Below are 25,557 nucleotides of genomic sequence, written 5' to 3' on the forward strand. Positions count from 1 at the left end.
ATACCGTGCCAGAAAAAGTTGGTAAGCTGAATATTTTCGAAACAATGCTGACCCAATTAGTTAAATCGTTCCAATGTGTAATTCGTCTCCAACCGAAAAAAGGGAAAATTGCGGTCAGTGAAAAACTTAAAGGGTTAAAGGGTCGCGTCACTTATTTACCCCTCCCTTTGCAGAAAAACGTGGACCTACTTCCGAATGAATTGCCCCAAAATCATGAAGTGGTTGTACTGGTTAATGGCGTACTCAAAACCGAGTCATATGGCGAGATTTAGTGAGCGCGAATAAAATTTACAAAGCGATTGCTGCTTTAAAAGAAATTAACCCGTTGTACGCGAACGTAAATCTAAATGTAAAATTATTACCGAATATTAACGAAAATATAGGTAACAAATATACTTTTAAGGATGTATCCGGGGCATCCATAAAAAAAGTAGATAGTACAACTTTTTATAAAACCGGATTTTATACTTTTCACTCCCTTCATCCGATAAATATGAGCGCGGTTGAATCGAGCGAAATCGAATCGTATCAAATGCAGCAAATGAAGGGAGAGTATGTGTCGGTTTTTGATAAAAATTTAGATTATTTAACATTTCTGCATCTATTTCCTAAAGGCAGGTTCGGAAAATTTGACATAAATAGAAATATTCCTCTGTCGGACGCTGAGTATCGTAAAACGCGAATATTGAATAAGGACGGGCGATTTCGGCGGGATCTTTGTTATTTATTTCATTTGTTAAATGACAGTGAATTTAAATACCTTGGTGGGGCCATTGCCCACTTGTTAAACGTTCGCGCGTACAAACCGTACACGGTCAATGATATTTTAACTAAAGTTACCGTAAACGATGAACAGTTGGAACAACATTTAATCAATTTATTTAGTTCGTTACGGGGTACTAAGGAGTATTGGCAACGTCGTCGCCAAGAACTCAATGACATGACACGCGATTTTGGGGCGCCGACTTTTTTTGTAACTTTGTCATGTGCAGAATATGATCATTCCGAGTTATTGCAATACATTGTCAAAATTAATAAAGATGTTCCTAACGTGGAGAAAATGTCCGCCGGGGAGTTATGTGCGTTAGATCCGACTAGCGTATGCAGATATTATCACCGTCTCATCCGAAATATGTTCAAGTTCCTAATTAACGATAAAATAAACCCGGTATTAGGTTTCGTAGAGCACTATTTTTGGCGCGTAGAATATCAAGACAGGGGGGCGCCGCATTACCACATGTTATTGTGGATTCGGGATAGTCCGGAAATTAATAACGTCTCCTTAAAAAACGTTGCCGATTTTATTAATACATACATTTGTGCTCGGTTGCCGGATCCTTTAGAGTCACCTGTCTTACACTCGTATGTTCGGAAATATCAAATGCATAAGTGCAACGTAAATATCGCGTTAAACAAAAAATTTATACCAGATGTCGGTTTGGATTTCCGCGTAATGTTACTGACGAATTAATAATTAATGACATAATTTCTACAATCGCGTCTAGAGTTAAAGGTTTCGGTCCGAAACGTGTTTATGACTTGCCTAGACAGAGAAGTGAGGTTCGCGTTAATGACTACAACCCTGTCCTTCTATTAGCTTCCGGTGGGTTTAACGTTGACGTGCAATTTGTTAAAGACGGTGATTTGAGATTAGTCATTTACGTAACTAGTTATATATCTAAAAATGAAAAAACGGAATTAGAAGATTTATGGGCTGATATATGTAAAGAATCGAATAAAAAAGCGTTGTGGAGTTTAGGCTTAAAAAAATTAACGCATCGGCAGATCGGGTTATACTAAACAGTGGATCGGTTACTCGGGCATCATTTGCACGGTAAATCGGAAGATATGAGATATATCAGCACCACGTTTCGCGAGAATAGAAAACTATGTTTAAAACCGTATAATGAACTAAAAAATATGCCGGCTAATTCCACGGATATATATTTGAAGTCATAGCTGAACAACTATTATCCGAATCGACCCGACAATCTAGAAACATTAAACTTGTACGATTTCTGTCGTTATCACGATCTTTCCCGCGATCAATTAGAAGCCGAAAACCGAATAAAATTAAAAAATAATGTTATTTTAAGAAAGCGCGGTAAACCTTACGTGATTCAACACCCCATTTACAAAACGTTAAATACAGAACAAGACTGCAATAAGTATTATCATTCCCTGTTACTTCTTTTTAAACCGTGGCGAAATGAATCGGATATTTTAAAAGGTTTTCGGACGTACCAAGAAGCGTTTGACCATTATTCCGCGGAATTAAAAGAGGCCATGACTTACCACGATAAATTAATTATGATTGAAGAAGGAATCAAAGTAGTAGGGTTTCGGGCATTGAGCCCCGAATTTTGGAGCCGCGGCCTTATGGGAGACAGGGTGAGGGAATGCATGGGGGTACCCCCGCTTCCTCACCCCGGTCCACACTAGGATAGCGCTGTGCGCGTCCGTGCGCGGCCTCCACTCCTAGCACTCCTTATGGCCGAGGTTGTGCGCACACGAGCGTCCGTACGCCCTAGGTTGCGCGCGCACCTGACGTCATCATACGACATCTTATCACAGGATATGGAAGGATTAAAATATATTACACCTATTAAGACATTTTTTTATCAAATATTTTAACACATTTTAATGTTATTTTTTTTTTTTTTTTATTATAGAGGATAAATATTAACTTTTTTTTTAATATTTACCAATAACGAGTGATTTTTGGTGTAAGGTTATGGATAACCTAATGTAACCTCCCCCCGTATGTTATTTTTAAATTTATGAGAATATTTTTATCATTAAGAGGATAATCTTGACACTTTTAGCACAATAAACACTAAGAATATGTTCGTAATAATAATATTTTTTTTATTTATTTTTAATATACTTACCATTAACAATTGAGTATTGGTGTAAGGTTATGGATAACCTAATGTAACCTCACCTCCATTAGTGTTTTTTGGTGCTTTTAAAGTCACCTAAAATAGCATCTTAAAGACATTAACTAGGTATCGCACATATGAGAGGTATTGTGAGCATCTTATCGCTCATTATGACACCATTTTATCACAAAATATGACATCTTACTGAGAGAGAGAGAGACGTAAGATTATGGATAACCTAATGTAACCTCCCCAACCATTAGAATGTGTTTTTGGCGTTGTCACCTAAAATAGTGCATCTTAAAGGTTATAATAATAAAGTTGGGAATATACATCTTACCATATGTATATTAACTGGGAAAGTATGTTGGAAAAGGAAAGAAAAAAAATCGATTTTATTTCTTAAATATATATTTATTGTGTTATAATTTCATCAACATATAAATTGTACAAGCATATATTTTTTTTTTTTATGTAAAACTAAAATTATTCACTCTTTTAGACAAATATACTTCGATGTGATTACAATTGTAAATTTCATCTAATTTGGTAATAATATTATAACATAAACTTGAGATATTACAACATTTGCAAGTATCTGGCCCTTCCGTGCATTTAGGATTTGACCAACAACAATTAATATAGTGGAAATCTTTATAATCACCTTTTTTTACATATGCGTGTGATAATGTTTCCAATTCTTGCATATTGTTGTATAAAAGCATAAATTGAATTGCTTGCTCAGGTCCTAAAACAAGTTTGTAGAAATCGTGTTGAAATTGGTGATAGAAAGGGTGAGTCATAACCAAATTCCATTCTTCCATTATGTAATTTTTCTAGTCACAGAGTGTTCGTATAAAAAACTGAACTCACAATGGGTGGAAAAAATCTCCTCAGGAGAGTTAAATAAGAACGGAAGTGGGGTTAACCATAAAGTGGTGGGGATATCCATAGTTTATTAATACAATTTTTTTTAAGTACATGTCTGTTCAGGTAAAAAAAAAATATGTTCTACACTAAATAATGGACATTTAATACAGTTAAAACACCAAAATAGTTTATCATATATAATACTTGAAAGAAGATCAATATTGTTTGTATACATACAGGTATAATAACAATTCCAAATAATACCTTTAGGTGGTGTGAGCAAGTTACAACATTTAACACAAAAATTATAATGTGAATTGGTATTAGTGAATAATATATCTCGGCCATTATTATTATTATTGAAAAGAATGTTTATTTTTCTAAAATAATACATTTTAATGGTTATTTTAATTGATTTAAAGTGATGTAATAATAATGATGTCTTGTCTGGATAACAATACATTATAGCAATATAATCTGATATTGACATTGGTTTACCAGCAACAAATTCCACATTATCAAAACAATATAAATCTATGAAACATTTTTTATACGTATCTATACAAAAATAAGAGTAAACATTGAATAATTTACGTTGGATAGATGAAGGTATTTCCAATCGGGAAATATCGTTCCTTTTATCTAAATTTAAACATATTTTAATCATACTTGCGTCTAAAAGTGATAATGGTTGGAAATACCTCTTATCATCATCGTCAATAGTAAATTTTAAGCAAAGATTAGATATTGTATGCATGGTTAATGGTGCTGTTATTATTATTATTTGTCTAGCTGGTGGTGTCCAAAAGGAAGAGTATGCACACCATCGGATAAAATGAATCGTTTATCATCTAGAAAAGATAAACTCTTCTTATTACATTCATATGTGAACAGGTGGTGAAGTTTGGATTGAATAGTTTTAAAGGAGGAATATAAAACACGTTCTTTATTGTGTAAAATATTTAAATAATCGGAAAAAGTGATCCTATTAACACCACTTTTTTTAACACCTTTCGCTTTTTTTATAATACCACGCTTAAATATTTTCAGGCTATACATTTTAGGCCTTAATGCAACCAACTCTTGAATAGGATCACCACCAGTCTCATCGGAAAATTTACCCAACACCTTCTTATTGTGATTTGAGAAAGATTTATGCGTAGTTGGAAGTGTCAAAGTGTGTTTTTAATGTAATTAGGTCATCATAAACATCATTGGTTTCAATTTTATAAATATATGAGTCTGTGTCGGAATAGAGGAGAGTTAATGCTTTAGGAGAATAGTATTTTAACATTACCTGGTAATGGAAATGATACATGTAATGTTTGGAAAGTTCTAAAATGGAAAATCCAACGTAAATGGGCCGATCAAAGTGAATGGACTCTTGTTGCAGATGAACAGCAATAACGTTTTCATTGAAAATTGTACGATCTTTAAAGTTGGCCCGTTTGGACAGCTTTAGCAATGCTTGTTCAGATGTGACAATTTTAATGTTTAATCGTTTCCTCTTGTTTTCAATACATTTACCAAAAACAGAGTTGTTCATCAACTTATAGAAATCCTTTTCAAAATCATTTCTAGCCGCCTTTCTAAGGCTCGTGTTGAGTTCTATATAAGGTTTAAGCCAGGGAGATTGATTGAATTTCAACATTCTATGCACCTTTTTAAGAACAACACCCATGGATAGTGCTTGTTTTAAATTTCTATAATGAATCACATAATGGTGTTTATCCTCTAGCGTGGTATAGAGTTTTTTATTTTGATGATGCGGTAGTGGTGGAAACTGGGCGAAATAGTCGTGTAAGTGTGTAGGTATGTGTAGATCAACCTCTAGAATATAGCCAATATCGCTGTTGTCTGGAATGGCGGTTATGTCAAAGTCCTCTCCCCCACCCCCCTCTCCCCCATTGACCCATTCAAACCCGCCGAACGGGAGGTGTTGTATCATTGCGAAGCCGTAAAGATTGTTAACATCTATATAGAGAATATAGTTTGTTGGTTGTGTAGCATCATAGCCGGGTATGTAGGGATTATTGGCTTTAGCATATCTTGTAACACAGGAAGTGATGCCTCCTCTAATACCCGATTCAATCATTAGCAATTTGTCATAGTCCGTTAGAAGATCCAATTTAACTTTTGTACATTTTAAACATGCATCAAATGCTAGGCCAGGTGTTGTGAAATACCAACTTGGATCAATATAGTAGATAGACTCACAAACCTTTCTAAACTGTTCAAATATGTCGCTTAAGAGAATTATATCCGTTGTCAAATACAATTCTGTGTATTCTTTGAGTGTTTCTATATGGAATGTAGACCAAACCTTTTGCGCGTGTTGATAGTCGCTATCGGATATGTGCTCATCGGTTAAATCATTAAAGAAATACTGTTTAGGTGGTAAAGATCGATCGGCCATTTTTTCCATACTAGTTAGATAGGTGTATGGATAAACACCTTTTCTAAGTAGTAAAGCCCGCCGCTCATTGTCGGGAAATTGTTTCTCCATTTGTGGGTATTCCGTCAAGTTATTTATAAGATGTTCTAAGCTATCCGGTAGAAACTTATATGTATCCAAAAAGCGTAGCCATATGGATGGGCAATCGGAAAACTTTTTCGAAAAACTTATATATTTCTCCTTGGAATTTGGTATTACCTTCACCTCTCCTGGATCAACGCCCAAAGACAAGATAATTGGATGAGCATCATATCCGCTAAGGTTATGAATGTAGACTGGCAGGAAATTGGGTAATTGAAAATTCAAATTGCAGTTTACATGTGCAGCACACACAAATTCCCCCGTAAGATGGTCATGATGATGCGCTTTTTTGTCTAACCCATTGAACACCCCTTCACACATTCCACAATGAGTAGCATTAGCAAAATCCTCACATTGTTGTGTGGTTAGCTCTTTCATGGGAATAATCGTCTTATATAAGACTTCCACATCTTTAACCACTGAATGTAAATATTCCATAAATTTTTCAACCGCATCATCACCAGTATATAGGAAAATGTCCTTTTGTTGATAGTTTGCTAGCGAAGAGACAACCTTAGCCCCAACACTACAGATTTGGTGTTTATGTGTTTGTCTTGACCAGGATGTGGATGAATTTCCGGGTGCGCCGTCTATAGGTAAAAGTAAGGATTCAAAATCTGCATAGATAACTATTGGTATGTGTTGTTTGTGGTGGTAATTTGTAAACTGTAATTGTTCACATGGTAAAGGCATACTAATTCGACACGGTTCGTGTTGATTACAGAATAACTGGTGTGCTTTTAATCGTTCCTCACCCGTTTTCCCATCTACTGTTCTATAATCACGATTAAATGTTTTAAAGCATCGTTTACATATAACAACACCACCACCATGATGATTACTAAGTTGGGAAGATACAAGTCTGGATAAATCGTTTATTAATGAATAGTGTAAGCTATTATTATTTTCCTCGCTGGTTAATAATAGTAAGTCGAAATGTTCTACAGACTTATTATTCGAACTTATTGAGAGAGGATAAACCAGATTCTGCTCGGTTAAAGAGTAAACATTTATCGAGACATTATTATCTTTTTCAAATCTAGCAATATCCTTTAAAGGTGTTGGAAAGGAGATATTATCAAAATTATAACAATGATTCAATTTTTTATACAAGGTTAAATACTCGGGTTTCTTTAGTTGGCCACACAAGATGGCATATTTAAAGCAATAATCATCACTATTACGTATATTTATGATAGCCTTTTTATCAGCTATTTCCTTTGGTAAAGGAATATACCCTCTTCCGCCCAGCGGACGATATTTAGTTAATCTAATGACAATGGAATCTATGGAATCTAATTTCCAACCTGATCCACTAGTTTCAAATTCCTGCATTTCACTCATAATTTTTGCATAGATTTTGTTAAGATAGTGAATCAAGTTGGAACTAGCATTGATAATTTCTATTGATGTTTTAAAATTAGCATCCGTATACTGTTCAAGATCGGAATTCCTATATCGACTGTAAACACATTCTAAGAAGATGGATGATTTAAAAATTAATAGCTCTTCTCTGGCTTTAGTTAAATACTTTAGAAGCACCCCGTGTTTATCTTGTAAAAATAGCGCGGGGTCTTTTATATTATTAGTATTTTTGATGCAAATATTTTGGGCTGATTTATTTAATGCACTAATCACTGCACCATCTTCTAAAGGAACCGATAATAATCGATATTGTTTTTGATTACGCACATTCATGCTTCCGGCCTTAACGTTTGTCGTCGTCGTCGTCGATGGTGGTGTTGTTGGATCATCACATTTAATACAATTTAATGAGATATGATTTAATAAATCTACGAATGTGTGGAATATACTAGCACAGTTTGCACATTTTCTTGGTGAACATGACACAATATGTCTCTTTAAAGTGCCTAAAGTGTGGAATATATTACTACATTTGAAGCATTTTTTGGGTGAACATATTACAACATGTCTCTTTAAATTGTATGGTTTGGAATAGTGTTTGCCACATTTATCACACGTTAGATTAGACATAATTTTTTTTTTTTTAACTTACAAAAAATTAACTATTCTTCGTTGTTGTTGTTGTTGATGCGTGTCTTCCTGGTCTTCTTTGGCTTCTTCTTCTTTGGAGGTTCCTCCTCCTCCTCCTCCTCCACCACCTCTTGGTGAGATGATTCAAATTGAATAACGTTTATGTTATTTTGTATTCCCTTATAAATAAGGACTAAATCACCATCTTGAAAAAAGAATGCAAAGGTTAGAGAGAGAAAAAAATTATTTTTACCTTAATTAAAATATTTAAAAAAAAAAAAATGAATATACCTTTATAGTCGAATATATCTTCGTAATCAAATGAGTTAACAAATCTTTTGGGTAAAAAAACGGAACTCAATGTATCACTTTTATCATGTATTGTGGCTAATATTGCTGGTCCATATTTAGTTTTCTCAAATTTAGTAAAAGATGCTATCAGATATGGTTTATTTACTTCCAAATCGCCAAGTTTTTTGTACAATTCACTCGTAGGGTGATTAAGTTTTTTTAATAGATCATTACCCATTATCTTTCCTAAAAAACAAATATGTTCATACTGTACAATTTTCTTCTTCTTCTTCTTCTATTTAACTTCTCTTTTACAATTGTATTTTAAAAAAAATTAATTACCTGGTTTTCTTAATGGTGAGGATGATTAACACGTACACGATGGTGAGAGAGAGAAACAAATACTAGATAATCTACATCCGATATGCACCTATTTTATACTCTCTCATGTGAGATAAGAGTTAACCACAAACTTCCTTTGCATACGCGCGATTATACTTATTCACACGGCCCCGATTAACGCCAAAAAAACTAACTTGGATAAAGATAAAACTTATTTTGAATAATAATAATAATATGTGGTTAAAAATAAAAAAAAACATAATCTTTATAAATATTTTTCAACACCACTTGATAAAACTAGGATATAGATAAAACTTATTTTATTAATAAGAGGTTAAAAAAAACATAATCTTTATAAATATTTTATTTAAAAGTAAGTAGATATATATATATATATTTAGCAGTGTAACACATGTAGAAAGAATACTATATAAATATTTTTTTTTAAGTTTATGTGTTTGTGTGTGTAAAAACTTAAAACTCATTACTTAATTACTCCATACACAAAAAAACTTAAAACACATTACTTAATTACTTCATACATACACAAAACTTGGTACTCAGCACACAAATTATGTATTTCTTAGACCCACATCATGTTCCAATCTTTCATACTTAATTACTCCATACACAAAAAAACTTAAAACTCATTACTTAATTACTCCATACACAAACAAAACATAAAACTCATTACTTAATTACTCCATACATACACAAACCTTAAAACACAATACACAAATTATGTACTTCTTAGACCATAATCATGTTCCAATTGATCCTACTTACACAAAAAAACTTAAAACACATTACTTAATTACTTCATTCATTCACAAAACTTGGTACTCAGCACACAAATTATGTATTTCTTAGACCCACATCATGTTCCAATCTTTCATACTTAATTACTCCATACACAAAAAACTTAAAACTCATTACTTAATTACTCCATACACAAACAAAACATAAAACTCATTACTTAATTACTCCATACATACACAAACCTTAAAACACAATACACAAATTATGTACTTCTTAGACCATAATCATGTTCCAATTGATCCTACTTACACAAAAAAACTTAAAACACATTACTTAATTACTTCATTCATACACAAAACTTGGTACTCAGCACACAAATTATGTATTTCTTAGACCCACATCATGTTCCAATCTTTCATACTTAATTACTCCATACACAAAAAAACTTAAAACTCATTACTTAATTACTCCATACACAAACAAAACATAAAACTCATTACTTAATTACTCCATACATACACAAAACTTAAAACACAATACACAAATTATGTACTTCTTAGACCCATATCATGTTCCAATCTTTCATACTTAATTACTCCATACACAAAAAAACTTAAAACACATTACTTAATTACTTCATTCATACACAAAACTTGGTACTCAGCACACAAATTATGTACTTCTTAGACCCATATCATGTTCCAATCTTTCATACTTAATTACTCCATACACAAAAAAACTTAAAACACATTACTTAATTACTTCATTCATACACAAAACTTGGTACTCAGCACACAAATTATGTATTTCTTAGACCCACATCATGTTCCAATCTTTCATACTTAATTACTCCATACACAAAAAAACTTAAAACTCATTACTTAATTACTCCATACACAAACAAAACATAAAACTCATTACTTAATTACTCCATACATACACAAAACTTAAAACACAATACACAAATTATGTACTTCTTAGACCATATCATGTTCCAATCTTTCATACTTAATTACTCCATACATACACAAAACTTAAAACACAATACACAAATTATGTACTTCTTAGACCCATATCATGTTCCAATCTTTCATACTTAATTACTCCATACACAAAAAAAACTTAAAACTCATTACTTAATTACTTCATACACAAAAAAAACTTGAAACTCAATACTTAATATTTCATACATACATACAAAAACTTAAATATATACTCAATACACAAAAACTTTATGTAGTTTTATGTTTTTATGTATTGCTACAAGCATGTTTTTAACCCCCTCAGGATGTTTCCATTTCTCCCATAAAAACTTTATGTTTTAACCAATCATGTTCCCATATGTTGATCTGTACATAATACTCAAATTAATCATTCTTCTTCTGCTTCTACTTCTTTCTCTTCCAACTGAAGATTCATCGTCAATTTATTCAAAAGGTGTTGAAGTTGATTTAAAATGGAGTTTTGATTGCAGACAATATTGAATAAAACTGAGGAATCTTCTATTGTATCAGTGACGCTATCTAGGAATTCATTAAAACTATAAAATAAATCATCAGATTTAAAATATATACGACCGTTTGTATGTCTAAAGGCTGTTTTTACGTTACGCGGTACACCGGGAAAAATGTACGATACATCACCGATAAAGGTGCTAGTTAAATCACATTCATTAAATTTGTTAACAAAAGATTTATTGTAGATTATGTAAGTACTTCCTGTATTTGAATGAAAAATTGCGTTTACGGAAACATTGACACCTCCAGGCGCCATCAACAATGATTGAATGTCCTCTTGATAGGTTAGATGAAGGTATGGATAGTTAAATATGTAAAGATGATTGTCTGCAATCATAACAATATCTTTGTTTGGACGTTGATAAATGCCTGATACATGGGTAAAATTTGCTGGTAGAAATCTTAACCATCTGTTTATCATCTTTGGCCTAGTGTAATCACGTTGTAAACGTATCGATTCTTGTAAAGGAATTATCCAAACATAATTGTTATAAAATAAATACAGACGTTTATGAGCCACCAAAAATGCCCCAATGTGTTTCAAATAATAACATATGTCCATAAATGGTTGATTAGTTGGAGGCTGGGGTCTTTTTGTGGTGGTGGTGGTGGTTACAGGTGGTGGTGATGATGTTGTTGTTGTTGTTGTTGTTGTTGTGGATGGGGTTGATGCAGCAGGTGTGGTTGTTGTTGTGGGAGGCGGCTTCAAAGGTGGACCATACATAATTTGTATTGCACGTATTTCCTCTTCAAATAGGTCTAATTCATCAAATGAGGATACATGTGGAAAGATATAAGATGGGAACATAAGACTTTGCCTATCCGATGAATGACTTAACCCAAGTCCATGGCCTATTTCGTGAACTAATACCCAAAAAAGCGACGTGACATCATCATCCTTTATCGTAGAGGAGGAGGGAAGGGTTAAATCGGTGTGCCAAGTTATAGCATCATTTAAATGGATTTCCACTGCTTTCTTATATATATGAGGATACTCTGCATGTGCTAAGATACCGCTTCCATCAACAAAAGGTGAGTAACAATAGGTGGATTTATTTGTAATACATAGATGTTTCCCTCGGGCAAAAGCAATAGAGATATTTGGTGAATTATGTGATCGTTTGAATGTTAAGTTTGCATATTTTGACCAAATGGAAAACGCCCGTTCTGCTACTGAAGAATACTGTGGCGGATATATGTACCAAGTTATATCATTTTTACCCCATTTAGTTGTACTGGAACCCACAATAAAAGGTGTAAAATTATCCTCAACACCACACCTACGTGTCTTAATTACTTTTAACGTTTGCGGATTTTCCATACCATCTGTGGGTAAATTATATTTCTCTTGTAATATTATGACAGCATCTTTAATCGCTGCTTCACTAGTATTGTCTCCATGTTTTAAATAACCAAACCTTTGCAAATACGCAATTGTTGTTGGATTATATGCGCTTATTAGGTGGATAAAACATACAAACAAACAAAAATATTTGGCGGTAAATATTAAAGTAGACATCTCTTATCACACACACAGCGAGGCGACAGCACACTGTTAACCGCAAAAGTTCCTGTAATGTACTAGTAAGAAAACCACAAACTGATAACCCGTGCTAAAAACAAAACACTCACACGCATGCATGTACATGTCTCTCAGTGTGTTTTTTATCTTAATACGATAAACGACCACAACGTTAATGACGATTACAACAACAATGAGTCTTCATTATTCTACACCTGTTTTACATTTTAAACGTGATTTCAAAGTTTTAGTGGGGTTAACAAGTGCAAGTGTTGTTAATAATAAAAATAATAACTATAGTGCTGTTGTGCATATAGTAAAGAAAAAAGTTGAAATTAATCTATCACTTCCTCAATGGCATCAACTACAGCAGAAATTTGGTGAAATTCTTCATTATTTTGGAAGGATGAATAGAAAAGATCCAGATAAGAATGTAACGCTTATAGAAGATAATAACATCTTTTTGTACCTTAGACATCATCAAAATAGAAAATTATTAACGCTTAAGGAAACAACCACGCCCAATTCATCTATTAAAGAAATAAATTTAAATAAAAAACAAATTATGTCAATTATACAGAATGCTTGGTTAATTAATAATTATTTACATAATTTAATGTTGCTAATATCTTTGGAAAATACAATTGTTATTACCAATGAAGTGAATAACCAGTCGGTTAACGAAGACAACGATGGTAGTGATAAATGTGTTTTTAGTTTACAATAAAATGATGACGTCACATCCTCCAATAGTGGTGGGGAGGGGGGATGATTTTAGTATAAGAAACTTTAAAAAAAAAAATACCAGTTCACATCCATATATTGTCTAGTGTAACTAGACCTCTTTACAAAAAAAAAAAAAAAAAATCATGCAACCGCTAATTATTGATTTACAAGGATTTCAAAAAAGGAAAAGTCTCCATGATGAAGATACATTTATTGTTCGTGAAATGGCCATTGCTGACACAAACCTACACATAATTGGCAGTTGGATGTTTAAATTACCCAATAATAATAATAATAATAACGAGAACTTATGCTATGCTCCAAATAGATGGCTTATGAAAAACCATCATGGAATTGACCACAATGCAGGCAATCAATCTTACGATCAATTCATCATCATTTTACACAAGTATACATCAGGATGTAACTATTTGTTCTCCAAAGGTATGGAAAAATGTCAATTTTTAGAAAAGAAATTGGATAAACCTGTATATGATTTACATGATTTTGGTTGTCCACCCATTAAATCATTACCCAATGTTAATAATTATAAATGTCCATTTCATTATAATACTAATTTTATTTGTTCATTACAATATGTATATAGATTATCTTCTTGGGCAAACATTAATAAATTTAAATTAGATTTTTTCAATTATAAAGTTAGATTAAATACTTTTACTCGATGTAACAACAACATCGATGATGCTGGTGATGATGATGATGATTATAATGTTTGCGTGAGCAAAGAAGTGTTAGCCTTTAATGGATTCATATATATTAAGAAAAATTATGTAAAATGTATATATTGTAATCTTGTTTTAGATTTAAATACGCTCACAGAATGTCCATGTAGTTTACATAAAAAGGAAAGCCCTTTTTGTTCTTACCTAAAATATAAACGCATGTAAGAAAAAAAAAAAACAATTATATACTATTGTATTTTAATAAATATATATATTTAAGAAAAAAAAAAAATCTATTTTCTTTCTTTTCCTTTTCCAACATAATTTCCTAGTTAATATACATATGTTAAGATGTATATTCCCTATGTATTATTATTATAACCTTTAAGATGCTATTTTAGGTGACAGCGCCAAAAACACATTCTAATGTGAGGAGGTTACATTAGGTTATCCATAATCTTACGTCTCTCTCTCTCTCTCTTAGTAAGATGTCATATTTTGTGATAAAATGGTGTCATAATGAGCGATAAGATGCTCACAATACCTCTCTCGTGTGCGATACATAGTTAATGTCTTTAAGATGCTATTTTAGGTGTCATTAAAAGCACCAAAAAACACACATAATATTCTAATTGGGGTGAGGTTACATTAGGTTATCCATAACCTTACACTAAAATCACTTGTTATTGGTAGGTATATTAAAAATATTTTTATGAACATATTTCCAAGTGTTTATTGTGCTAAAAGTGACAAGATTATCCTCTTAATGATAAAAAATATACTCATGTTAAATCACAACCCTAATTTGTTATCCATCATAACCTGTGATAAGATGTTGTATGACGTCACATGGGGGTGCACCTACAGCGCACTCCTGCGGCCTGTCTCGTTATTTATTAGACACCTACTCGTGTGGACCGGTGGTATTATAATAATAATAATGGAGGAGGTTACATTAGGTTATCCATAACCTTACACAAAAAAATCACTCGTTATTGGTAAATATTAAATAAAAAAAAAAAAAATAAATAAAAATATTATTACGAACATATTCTATGTGTTTATTGTGGCTAAAAGCGACAAGATTATCCTAACATTAAAATTGTGATAAAAAAATGTCTTAATAAGTGTAATATATCTTAATCTTTTTGTTATCAGTGTGATAAGAAGAATGACGTGCGCGCGCAACCTAGGGCATACGGACGCTCGTGTGCGCACAACCTCGGCCATAAGGAGTGCTAGGAGTGGGGGCCGCGCACGGACGCGCACAGCGCTATCCTAGTGTGGACCGGGGTGAGGAAGCGGGGGTACCCCCCTGCATTCCCTCACCCTGTCTCCCATAAGGCCGCGGCTCCAAAATTCGGGGCTCAATGCCCGAAACCCTACTACTAATCAAAGAACTTCAGAGTAAAATTGCGGAATTCAAAGAAGATAATTTCATTAATTTAGAAGAGGATAATATTATCCGAGAAGTGCAGGATGCAGACGTGGCGATGTTGGAAGTTTGCGCGGCGATGTATACTAACATTGATGATCGCGATAGTAAATTTAATTTAAACGAAGATCAGAGCCGGATTTTTAATAAAATATCTAAAACACTTATCGACCAAAGTCAAAAAAAATGCAATAGTCAAATAAAATTATTCGTATCTGGTGTAGGCGGTACGGGTAAATCGTATCTCCTAAAAGCGTTAAAAGTTTGGATTAATAATACATTTCCGCCTAAGAAAGACACTGTTTCAGTGGCTATAACGGCTCCGACCGGCCTGGCTGCATATAATGTAAATGGCGTCACCATTTACCGGCTTTTATCGCTCCCGGTAGAGCACCAGCAAACCGCCGAATATAATAAATTAAACGTCGAAAGCTGTCGGGCGATTAGGCACGTTCTTCAAGACATGAAATTGTTGATAATAGATGAAATTAGTTTAGTTTCGAGTCTCGTTTTCGCTTATATTCATCTTCGGTTGACGAAAATTGCCAAAAATAATGAACCATTCGGAAATTTTAATATTTTACTTTTCGGTGATTTGTTACAATTGCAGCCAGTTAAAGGTAATCAAGTTTTTAAAAAATTAACTCGCAACGAATGCAAATCCAAACTCGGGTCTATCGGTTCTGCTGATCTTTGGTCGATGTTCGAATACGACGAATTAAAAATTAACGTGAGACAGAAAAATGATAAAAGCGGTTTCGTAAACACTTTGCTCAATATTCGGTCAAGTAATATCTGCGCAGAAGACATCGCACTATTAAACTCGCGTGTTTTGCGAAAAAATGATTTAAATAATGTAATTGAAAATTATAAAGAATTACTCGATTCCGGTAAAAATCCGTTATGTCTCTTCGCGACTAAAGCTCAGTGCACAACTTTTAATAAACTTTATTCAGATAAATTTGCGAAAGAAATAGTCACAATAGATAGCATCGATGAAATCGATTATAATTTTAAACACTCGAATAAAAAAATAAAAGATTTGAACGTTTTAATTAATAAAATTTCGGAAGACGTCTCCCGCACTGCTAATTTATCTAAAACAATAAATTTATTTGTTGGCGCGAAAATAATGGTTAAAAGAAATATCGATATTGCTAACGGAATTGTAAACGGAACAATCGGTACAGTTGAACGGTTTGTTTATAAAGGAAACGTGGTAGATACTTTAATAATTCTCGTGAATAACAAGCCATTTTCTTTAGAAAGGGTTAAAGCGCGATTTCTGTTGTTAAAAAATATTTACGTGCCTAGGAAACAATTTCCGGTGACTCTTTCGTACGCGGTAACCATCCACAAATCTCAAGGCTTAACCTTGGATTGTTTATTCACGAGTTTAGGTAAAGAAGTGTTTGCACCGGGTATGCACTATGTAGCTCTCTCGCGGGTCACTAATTTAACCGGTTTGTATTTAATTGATTTCGATTCGTCAAAAATAAAAATAGATACGGACGCGATAAGTGAATACCGTCGTTTAAATAAAATGATCCAATCACCACGTTTGCAAACTGCGAATAATAATATTCGCGTTTCCCCCACCATCAATTTAACAAAAGAAGAATTCCTTCTCCAATCAAATGTTAATCGCGAACTTTGTTCTAAAACGGAAATATTTGGCTTACCGAATTCTGACGGCGTTTCGTGTTACGCGAATGTTGTGGCACAGTGTTTGATTAATATAAATTCCGTTAAATTTAACCTAACGAATAACCTCGTCAATAATATAAACTTAACTTTCCCGGATCCAAAAACTCGCGATAACTACCAAAAAGTGAGTGTAACTTGCGAATTATTTAATATTTTAAAATCCGGAATAACTCGTGGAACCAAAAAATCTAACACCAAAAGACTCCGCGAATTAATTGCTCACGGTAGCGACATAAACTTCAACGCTAATATTCAGCAAGACGCGCAAGAATTTCTATCGTTCGTAATAAATGCTTTAAAAACAGAAAATTACATTCCGAGCAAGTTATTTGATTGCACAGTTAAATTCGTTAGAAAATGTTTCAATTGCAATCATTATTGGGATGACGTTCCTATTAATCCTGAAGTAATGTACTTCCTAGAATTCGGGGTTGTGCAAAATAACGAACCGGTTAGTTTTCTAATGTTATTCGACTATAAATTATCGGATATAACTTGTTCAGAATGCGGGGAAAATAATATTTATATTAAAAGTAAATTAAATTCGGTATCGGATTATCTAATAGTAATATTAAAGCGTTACCAAGGAAATCGTGTTTTAAATGAAATTCACTCTTTCGATGAAAATAATGTTAAAATTGACGGCTTTAATTTCACACTGGAGTCCATGATTTACCACTACGGTTCAGGCCTTAATTCCGGTCACTATGTTTGCGCGATAGAAAGTCAAAATAATTCGTGGACTTCGTTAAATGACGAAATTATAAATTATAATTTTAAATTCAATCCGGGATTAAAAGACGCGTACATTTTAATGCTAAAAACAATGTAAAAACAAAAATCGAAACCGATATATTTTTAATTTAAAATATTTCATTTCGGTCGTTAGAGAGCCAGCAGGTAACGGACATTAGGACTGACTGCATGTGATTTTTATTTAATGATATTATTAATGTGTTTGTGCATGTTTCTCTTTTAAAAAAATATATGATTGAAATAGAATTTGTTTTTCGCAATGAATCTTTATTGTTGTCCCGATATATTTTTTATATTGACACGGTCAATACCGTGAATGAAAATATGTCATTTTAGTTTTAAATAAGATATGGGCCAATTTAGGCCTAAGCCTTACAGTGTTGTCTGTAACAAGAAATCGAAAAACACACTATATATTATTTTTCCATTGAACAAAGAAATTTATTTCATTGTAATTTACATATATATTTGCGATTAAAACAAATTCAATGTCATATTCTACAATATTTATTAGTTAATTTCTTTATTTTATTTAATTTAAGTTGAATCTTCCACAGCTGAGTAATAAAAACGTTAAATTAACTAACTTTCAACTTCTTTACCTATTTTTTGAAATATTACGCTCGTAGTTTTTTTTTAATAATGTAGAAAACTTTAAGATAACCAACTAAAATTAATTAAACTAAATTTTGGGCAGCACCCTTTGTTTTGTTTTACAATCGATTCTCTCTCTCTCTCTCTGATGCAGTTCTAAGGATTGTAGACCTAATTCAGAGGAAGCAATATACATAATGTTAAATAAATCCTCCTCACTGTGAAAGGTTTGTTGTATATAATTATTTTATTACATCAATTACAATGTTTTGTTATATTATGTGTGACTAAAACTAACTGACGGACTAAATCCGCCGAAGCCGGTCCCAAGCCCTGGTTGTAAAAGGATGAGGGGTCCGTTTCATTATGTTGCAGATATAAAGGCAAACTGTACGCAGAGAGATCATATTCAAAGATGTCTATGAAGTTTAAATATTGTTCGTCATAGGACTATGAAACTATAATTAAAACTGTCCAAAAGGTACAAAAATCTCTTTAACAAAAACTTACAGTTTAAAATGTTAAGTATAAGGGTTGATTAAACGACAAAAGGTACACAAATCAGCGAGTACCCAACATTTCATTCCTATTACAGCTCGTAATAATTTGAGCAATTTAGAAAGTTTTTGAAAATATTTATGTTTTTTTTTAATTTCTTTCTAATTTTTCCCCATTTTTATAAAAGATTTCTCTTACTATTAGGTTTTCTGATAACATTCCCCTATGAACAGTGTCTTGTTCACATCCTTGCAGAAGATATTAGAAAAAGAATCCATTGTACTTTTGCAAAATTTGATATCATTTAAGTAAAATTTTACTGCATTAAATTTTCATTAATATTTTTTACATTTTATTTCACGTCTCAGACCCTTATGCTGGCCATTTTTTGTCAATAAAATATTTTTGCTCAGTGAAGAGTAGCACCATTTAATTTAAATTGATTGTAGCAGGAGTTATTGAATGCTTAAAGCAAAGGCTTTTTATGAGACGCTATTCTATTAAACAATAGTAAAATTCATCACGTTTTTAAGAAAATTCACCATCACCAACATACATTGACAAATTCATTGTTATTATTACTTTGACATTAGATTCAAGTACAATTTAAGAACTTCTTTACATTGTCGTTTAAACTTCATCCTTTGATTAAACAGATAGGCCCAATACTTTGCCAAATGGTCAAATGTTAATTAAAAGATAAGAGTTAATTAATTATACATATTTATAATTATACAGTCAATTTGAATTTAAGGTTCAGTAACTAGAACAGTGAACATCTTCATAAATAGCTCTTCAGTTTTTAGTCAATTTTGCAGTTGTTAATGTGAGTTGAAACGAAAAAATTTCCAGAATTGTTTCTTACAATTAGTACTTCATTTGTGTGAAGTTTTATGAAAATTCACCGAACCGTTTTTGTGAAAATTGTGAGTGAAGATTGTTTAATTTATTAAAAATTCATAGAGATTTTCTAGATCAGTGTGTAAAACTGTAGAATAGTGGGGATTACAAGACTTTTGTTTATAGTTTAAAGTCAATCGCTGGCATTAAAGTTTGTATTTCTCTATTTATCTTTCTATTATCTCATACTTATAACATGTCTCATAGAGAAATCAGAGAACAGGTAGGCGGAGACAAACTTAGCGGTGGGGACTCCCCTACAAGTATTTCTATAATGCTTAATAAATTAGATTCTATTTCAAAAGAAATTCAGAGCATCAGAGCAGATAATAGTAATATATTAATAACAGTTAATAGTTATAAAGAAGATTTAAATAAATTAATTCTGAACATCGAGAATAAAGTAAAAATCCAGGAAGCAGAAATTATAAGAATTAAAAAGGTGAATACTGTATTAAAGAAAGAAATAGATGACTTAAAATCAAATTATACTCCGCGATCTCCTGATATTATTAAAATTTTGAATGTCCCTAAAATGCAAGATGAAAACCTTTCAACATTGCTAACAAAAATTGGCGAGACAATTGATTTCCAAATACATGCAGAAAAGTTAGACTTCCTCTATAGAGGTAAAGCTCTAATTCAATCTTGTCCGCCAGTCTACGTCAAATTTATTTCTCGGATTGAGAAAGAAAAGTTTTTGATACAAAAGAATTTGAATAAAAATAAACTTAACACAGAGATATTTGGCTATTCTCCTGTTGCACCTATATACATTAATGAAGTTATGCCAATTTACATTAGTAAGCTATTTGTGAAAGCTAAAGAAATTCAAAGGCAAGGAGGGCTTAAATATGTGTGGTACAGGAATAATAAGCTGATGGTGAGGGTAAGTGAAAACTGTCGCCCTAACATTATCAGATCAGCTAGTGATTTGTTAAAGTTTACGCCTGGAAATGAGGATTATTCTGGAGATGATCTGGAAGATACCACTACTGCAGATACGGATACGACAGACCAATCTCTTGTCGTGAAAACGGTCAAGAAAAGGAAAACCAAGAAAATAGCTGACTCAAAGAAACCGGGTCCACTGGAAGTTTTTTTACGCACCACAACACCAACTACGTCCAAGAACAAATAAACGAAAATAGGCCAAACGTAAGAGCAGTGAAACTTAAATTCGAGTCTATTTCTGTGTCTAATTTTGATTACATAAAATTTGGTTTTTGGAATTTAAAAGGTTTTAATTGCTTGTTTAATTTGCTAAGTGATGAAATTGAATCTCTATTAAGTGTCGATGTATTGTGCTTTTGTGAAACTTGGCTCCATTCAGATAATTTTCAACCCCCTATATTCTTGGATAATTATGAATTTTATTATTCGAATGCACGTAAACTTTATAAAAAAGGCAGAGCTTCAGGAGGACTGATTATTTTTGTAAAGAAAGGTATTTTTGGTAATGTGAGTATTTTAATTAATAAAGAATATTTTCTAAATTTAAATTTAACTCTTGGGAATACTAATTTCGTGATTGGTTTAGTTTACTGGAAACCCAGTTTACCGGATGATGATATAATTAACTCTTTTTCCGATGATCTTCACTATATAATGTTAAATTATTCTGAGGCCCAAATAATAATTGGGGGCGACTTCAATTCCCGCATAGGCCTGCTTAATAGTACGGAGGATGATGTATTTGCAAATTTACTCATAAAAGGATATAGAAGCTCGCAGGATGGATGTTTCACAAAAAGAGGCTCTCTTCTGGTTGAACTTATGGAAAATTTTGGGATGTTTGTTTGTAATGGCCGAGTAAATGGGGATGAATCTGGAAAATTTACCTATGTGGGTACTCAAGGCTGTAGCGTTATTGATCTTGTTTGGGCTAATATTGTTCTAACTCCCTTTGTTAAAAATTTTACTGTAATGAATAATTCTTTGTTTACTGATCATAATCTTTGTGTTTTAACTACAATCTCACCCTTATCCGGTATAAAAAGTTCAAAAAATCTCCAATCTGTTCGTCAAATTACTTATATTAATAGAAACAATGCTATCTTGGATGAATTTAAGTCATTGCTTAATGACGCCAATATTTCTGATAATTGCTTTGAAGATATAAATTTAAGTTATGACCAATTTAAATTAAACATGCATGAATTAATGTTAAAATCCGGTATTCTGTCCAGTAAGAAATTTAATTGTAATAAATCTAAAAAAGGCATAGATCGTAAACCATGGTTTAATCGTGAATGTTTACTTGCAAAAAAGTCTGTTAAATCTCAACTGAAGAAATGCAAAAGAAGTAATTTTAGTGAGGCCACACTGTTACAATACAACGAACTTAAAAAAAATTATCGTGCGATAATTAGTTTTAGTAAAAAAATGTATTTTGATAATCTGAGATTGTGCCTCCGTAATGTGAATAATCCTACAGAATTCTGGTCTGCTATCAATAAGTTTAGATTTAAACCCTCTGAACCTAAACAAATTAGTTGTCAAGATTGGGAACAGTTTTACAACTCAATTTTGCCACCTAAATTTAATAACAATTTTAAATTTTTTGGACCATTTGACTTAGATATGGACGTAGACATAACCTTAGATGAGGTGTTGTTAAGTATAAACAATAGCAAACTTAATAAAGCTACAGGAGTGGACTTCATACCTAATGAAGTGTTTAAATGTCTTAATACATCTTGGTTAGAATATTTGTTGCGTTTGTTTAACCAGATTTTGCGTGCTGAAATTACACCTAGAGCCTGGTCACTAATTAGAATGAAGTTAATTCACAAAAAAGGTGATACGTCTGACCCATATAACTATAGAGGCATTGCCATTTTTAATAGTATTGTTAAAATTTTTACAAATATTCTTTATAATAGATTATACAATTGGGTTGAATCTAGGAACTTACTTCCTGAAGAACAAATGGGGTTCCGGAAAGGACGAGGATGTCGTGACTGTGTTTTTTCGCTGTCTGCAGTTATAAATATCTCTCTCAGATTAAAAAGGCGTAAAGTTTTTGCCGTTTTCGTCGATTACAAAAGAGCTTTTGACTCTATTAATCATAATAAATTGTGGTTTAAATTATATAATTTGGGTTTGAGTAAAAAATTTTTACATTTATTAATGAATTTCTACGATAACGCTGCGATGGTAATTTCTGATGGTTTAATTACAAGTAATGAGATTTCCATAACTGAGGGAGTTTTACAAGGTGAAATTTTGAGTCCCCTCCTCTTCTCCTTGTACGTGTCTGATATTGTGGAATTTTTTACTAGCCAAAATTCTATCGGCCTCGCTATAACTGATGTAAAAGATATACATATGATATTATATGCAGACGATATGGTGCTACTCTCACCTACCTGGATTGGGGCCCAAAGAAATCTTAATATACTTCACGATTATTGTACCGAAAATAGCTTAACTGTGAACATAAATAAAACTCTTGCAATGATGTTTACTAAAGGAGGTAATTTTTCTAACATTAAACGTTTAATGTATAACTTACAACCGATTGAATTTTGTAGTCAGTTCACCTACTTAGGTGTCCCGTTTTTTCGTTCTGCTAAATTTATTAGAACAAGCGAACACTTTTTAGCTAAAAATAGTACTGCTACAGCTGTAGTTCTATCCTTGTTGCGATCATGTAAATGCGATGATTGGAAAGCCAGAATCCATCTGTATGACGCCATCTCTGAGAGCGTATTATTATATCTATCGGAAGTTTGGGGTCCTTGTTATTCTCATGTTCTGGAGAGGGGACAATTAAGATTTTTAAAATTATTATTACACCTTTCAAGATCCACTCCTAACTCATACATTAGACTGGAAACTGGTAGATGTCACGCACAGTTTAGAATTTTTAAACGCATGTTGAATTGGTGGCAATCTTTACTTGAAATGCCAAATTTTCGATTGACTAAAATCTGTTATTCTAGACTGCTGGAACTGTGTAATTTCACCGTGCCATTTAATTGGGCGGCAGAAATGAGAAAATATTTAATTTCTATAGGATCAGATCATATTTGGCAGTCTCAGGATTCCCAATTAGTTCATGATAACTACAATAATTTGTTAGTCTCCTTCAAAAACAATTTGTTCAGTAAAGATATAGATTTTGTTTTAAACAGCCGTTATAGTACCATTTATAGATTTTTTTGTAACTTCTCTTACTCTTGTGAACTCTATCTTACTTTCAATACTCACATTAACAAATTGAGGTTAATCGCACAACTTCATTTATCTCATAAAAAATGTTTTAATATCTATATAAATAAAGAGAAATTTCGATTTGACACCACCCAGTTTTGTATATTTTGTAATCTGAACCAGCCTGATGATCTAGTTCATAACTTTATAGTCTGTCCAGCTTTTGATTCGATAAGAAACAAATTTATAATTAAACATTTTCTGCCTTCCATTAGTAATGAGCAACAATTAATAAATTTATTGACCTTCTTGGAGCCAGGGCATTTCTCTAAATTAAATGACATTTTCTTCTTTTTTATCAACTTATTAAAATATAGAAAATTGCTTAGTATTTAGTTTAATTAATTGTTGATATTCTATGATATTACAGATAATTTATTGCTCTACTGTACATATATTTGCTCATTTATTTCATTTGCTTCTTTTTTTTTTTTTCATTGTCGCATTGCACAATTACTATTAATATTAATTTTTGGTTAGTAGATTATGTTTATTTGCAAACTGCTCTATGATCTGTTATTGTCAGTATTTCTATTAGTTTTCTTTTCTTATACATTTTGTATTACAATTATTATAATTATTATTATTATTAATAATTTTATTTTACTTTATTTTTATTTCTTTGAAGTGTTCACTTTTAATTTAGAAAATCTTCAATTTACTTGAGATAGGTATGCTAATTTGTAAATATTATGATTGATTCTTATTTGATGGATAATTACTTCTATTTATTATTACTACTTTTCAGTTTACTTTTTATTTATTTTCTTTTCATTATAACTCTTTTATGTTATTTTATGTTTATATCATTTATAAATTTTTTATAACACATTTATAGTCTTAAACTGGGCCAACCCCTTCTGTATGTCTTTGACTGTAACGGAATAAAATAAATAAATAAACAGTCAATTTATACAGCTTCTTTTACATCTTTCCTCATCTGATTATACACATGATTTTTTGTTTTTTTATTTGCTTTTTAGTGCAACAGTCTGCATAGGAAGTTGACCTTCAGAGTATTGGTTCTCCAAGCATTTCTGGCCAGAGCTTTTTTTCTCCATTACCTGATTTCCAGCTTTCTGAGGTACTCCAATTCCTCAGTCTACCTCCGCAGGCTTGTGACAACTTCCCCCCGCTACACGCGTATTATAGACTTACACTCTAACACCTACATGGACTAAGTAGTACATTACATCAAGTACCTCGCTACTGGTTTCTTCAGCAAGTGTGAATCAAGTCACAACCACCTATGTAGACTTATAGGGGACTATAGCATGGACACGGTGCACAGGCACAGGATAGTTAAGGACTCCCTGAAGTAAA

The 25,557-nt window shown here is 32.3% G+C and overlaps 3 protein-coding genes across 3 annotated transcripts; all 3 read right to left on the reverse strand.

Moving 5' to 3' along the window:
• Positions 1–4,905: 4,905 nt before the first annotated feature.
• On the reverse strand, positions 4,906–8,283 carry LOC141448430 (uncharacterized). The gene has a single exon (XM_074116787.1). It carries the CDS (start codon positions 8,281–8,283, stop codon positions 4,906–4,908), a length of 3,378 nt encoding a protein of 1,125 aa, XP_073972888.1.
• Positions 8,260–9,122, reverse strand: LOC141448437 (uncharacterized). Its single transcript, XM_074116797.1, has 2 exons — positions 8,575–9,122; positions 8,260–8,488 (listed from the first exon to the last, which is right to left on the reverse strand). The coding sequence occupies exons 1-2, from the start codon at positions 8,810–8,812 to the stop codon at positions 8,316–8,318; spliced, it is 411 nt and encodes a 136-aa protein (XP_073972898.1). The 5' UTR covers positions 8,813–9,122; the 3' UTR covers positions 8,260–8,315.
• Positions 9,123–10,960: 1,838 nt separating this feature from the next.
• On the reverse strand, positions 10,961–12,704 carry LOC141448438 (uncharacterized). Its single transcript, XM_074116798.1, has one exon. The coding sequence runs from the start codon at positions 12,511–12,513 to the stop codon at positions 11,047–11,049; it is 1,467 nt and encodes a 488-aa protein (XP_073972899.1). The 5' UTR covers positions 12,514–12,704; the 3' UTR covers positions 10,961–11,046.
• Between the last annotated feature and the right edge of the window lie 12,853 nt (positions 12,705–25,557).

Source organism: Rhodnius prolixus, unplaced genomic scaffold, assembly GCF_049639745.1.
Source record: "Rhodnius prolixus isolate KJV_2025 unplaced genomic scaffold, Rpr scaffold_31, whole genome shotgun sequence".
Taxonomy (NCBI): Eukaryota; Metazoa; Arthropoda; class Insecta; order Hemiptera; family Reduviidae; genus Rhodnius; species Rhodnius prolixus.

Bases quoted from the DNA above. Each gene is read 5' to 3' on its own strand.
- LOC141448430 (XM_074116787.1), bottom strand. From the start codon at position 8,283: ATGTCTAATCTAACGTGTGATAAATGTGGCAAACACTATTCCAAACCA.
- LOC141448437 (XM_074116797.1), bottom strand. From the start codon at position 8,812: ATGGGTAATGATCTATTAAAAAAACTTAATCACCCTACGAGTGAATTG. The intron at 8,489-8,574 runs GTATATTCATTT...TCTTTTTTCAAG, and splicing joins AGATATATTCGACTATAAAG to ATGGTGATTTAGTCCTTATT.
- LOC141448438 (XM_074116798.1), bottom strand. From the start codon at position 12,513: ATGGAAAATCCGCAAACGTTAAAAGTAATTAAGACACGTAGGTGTGGT.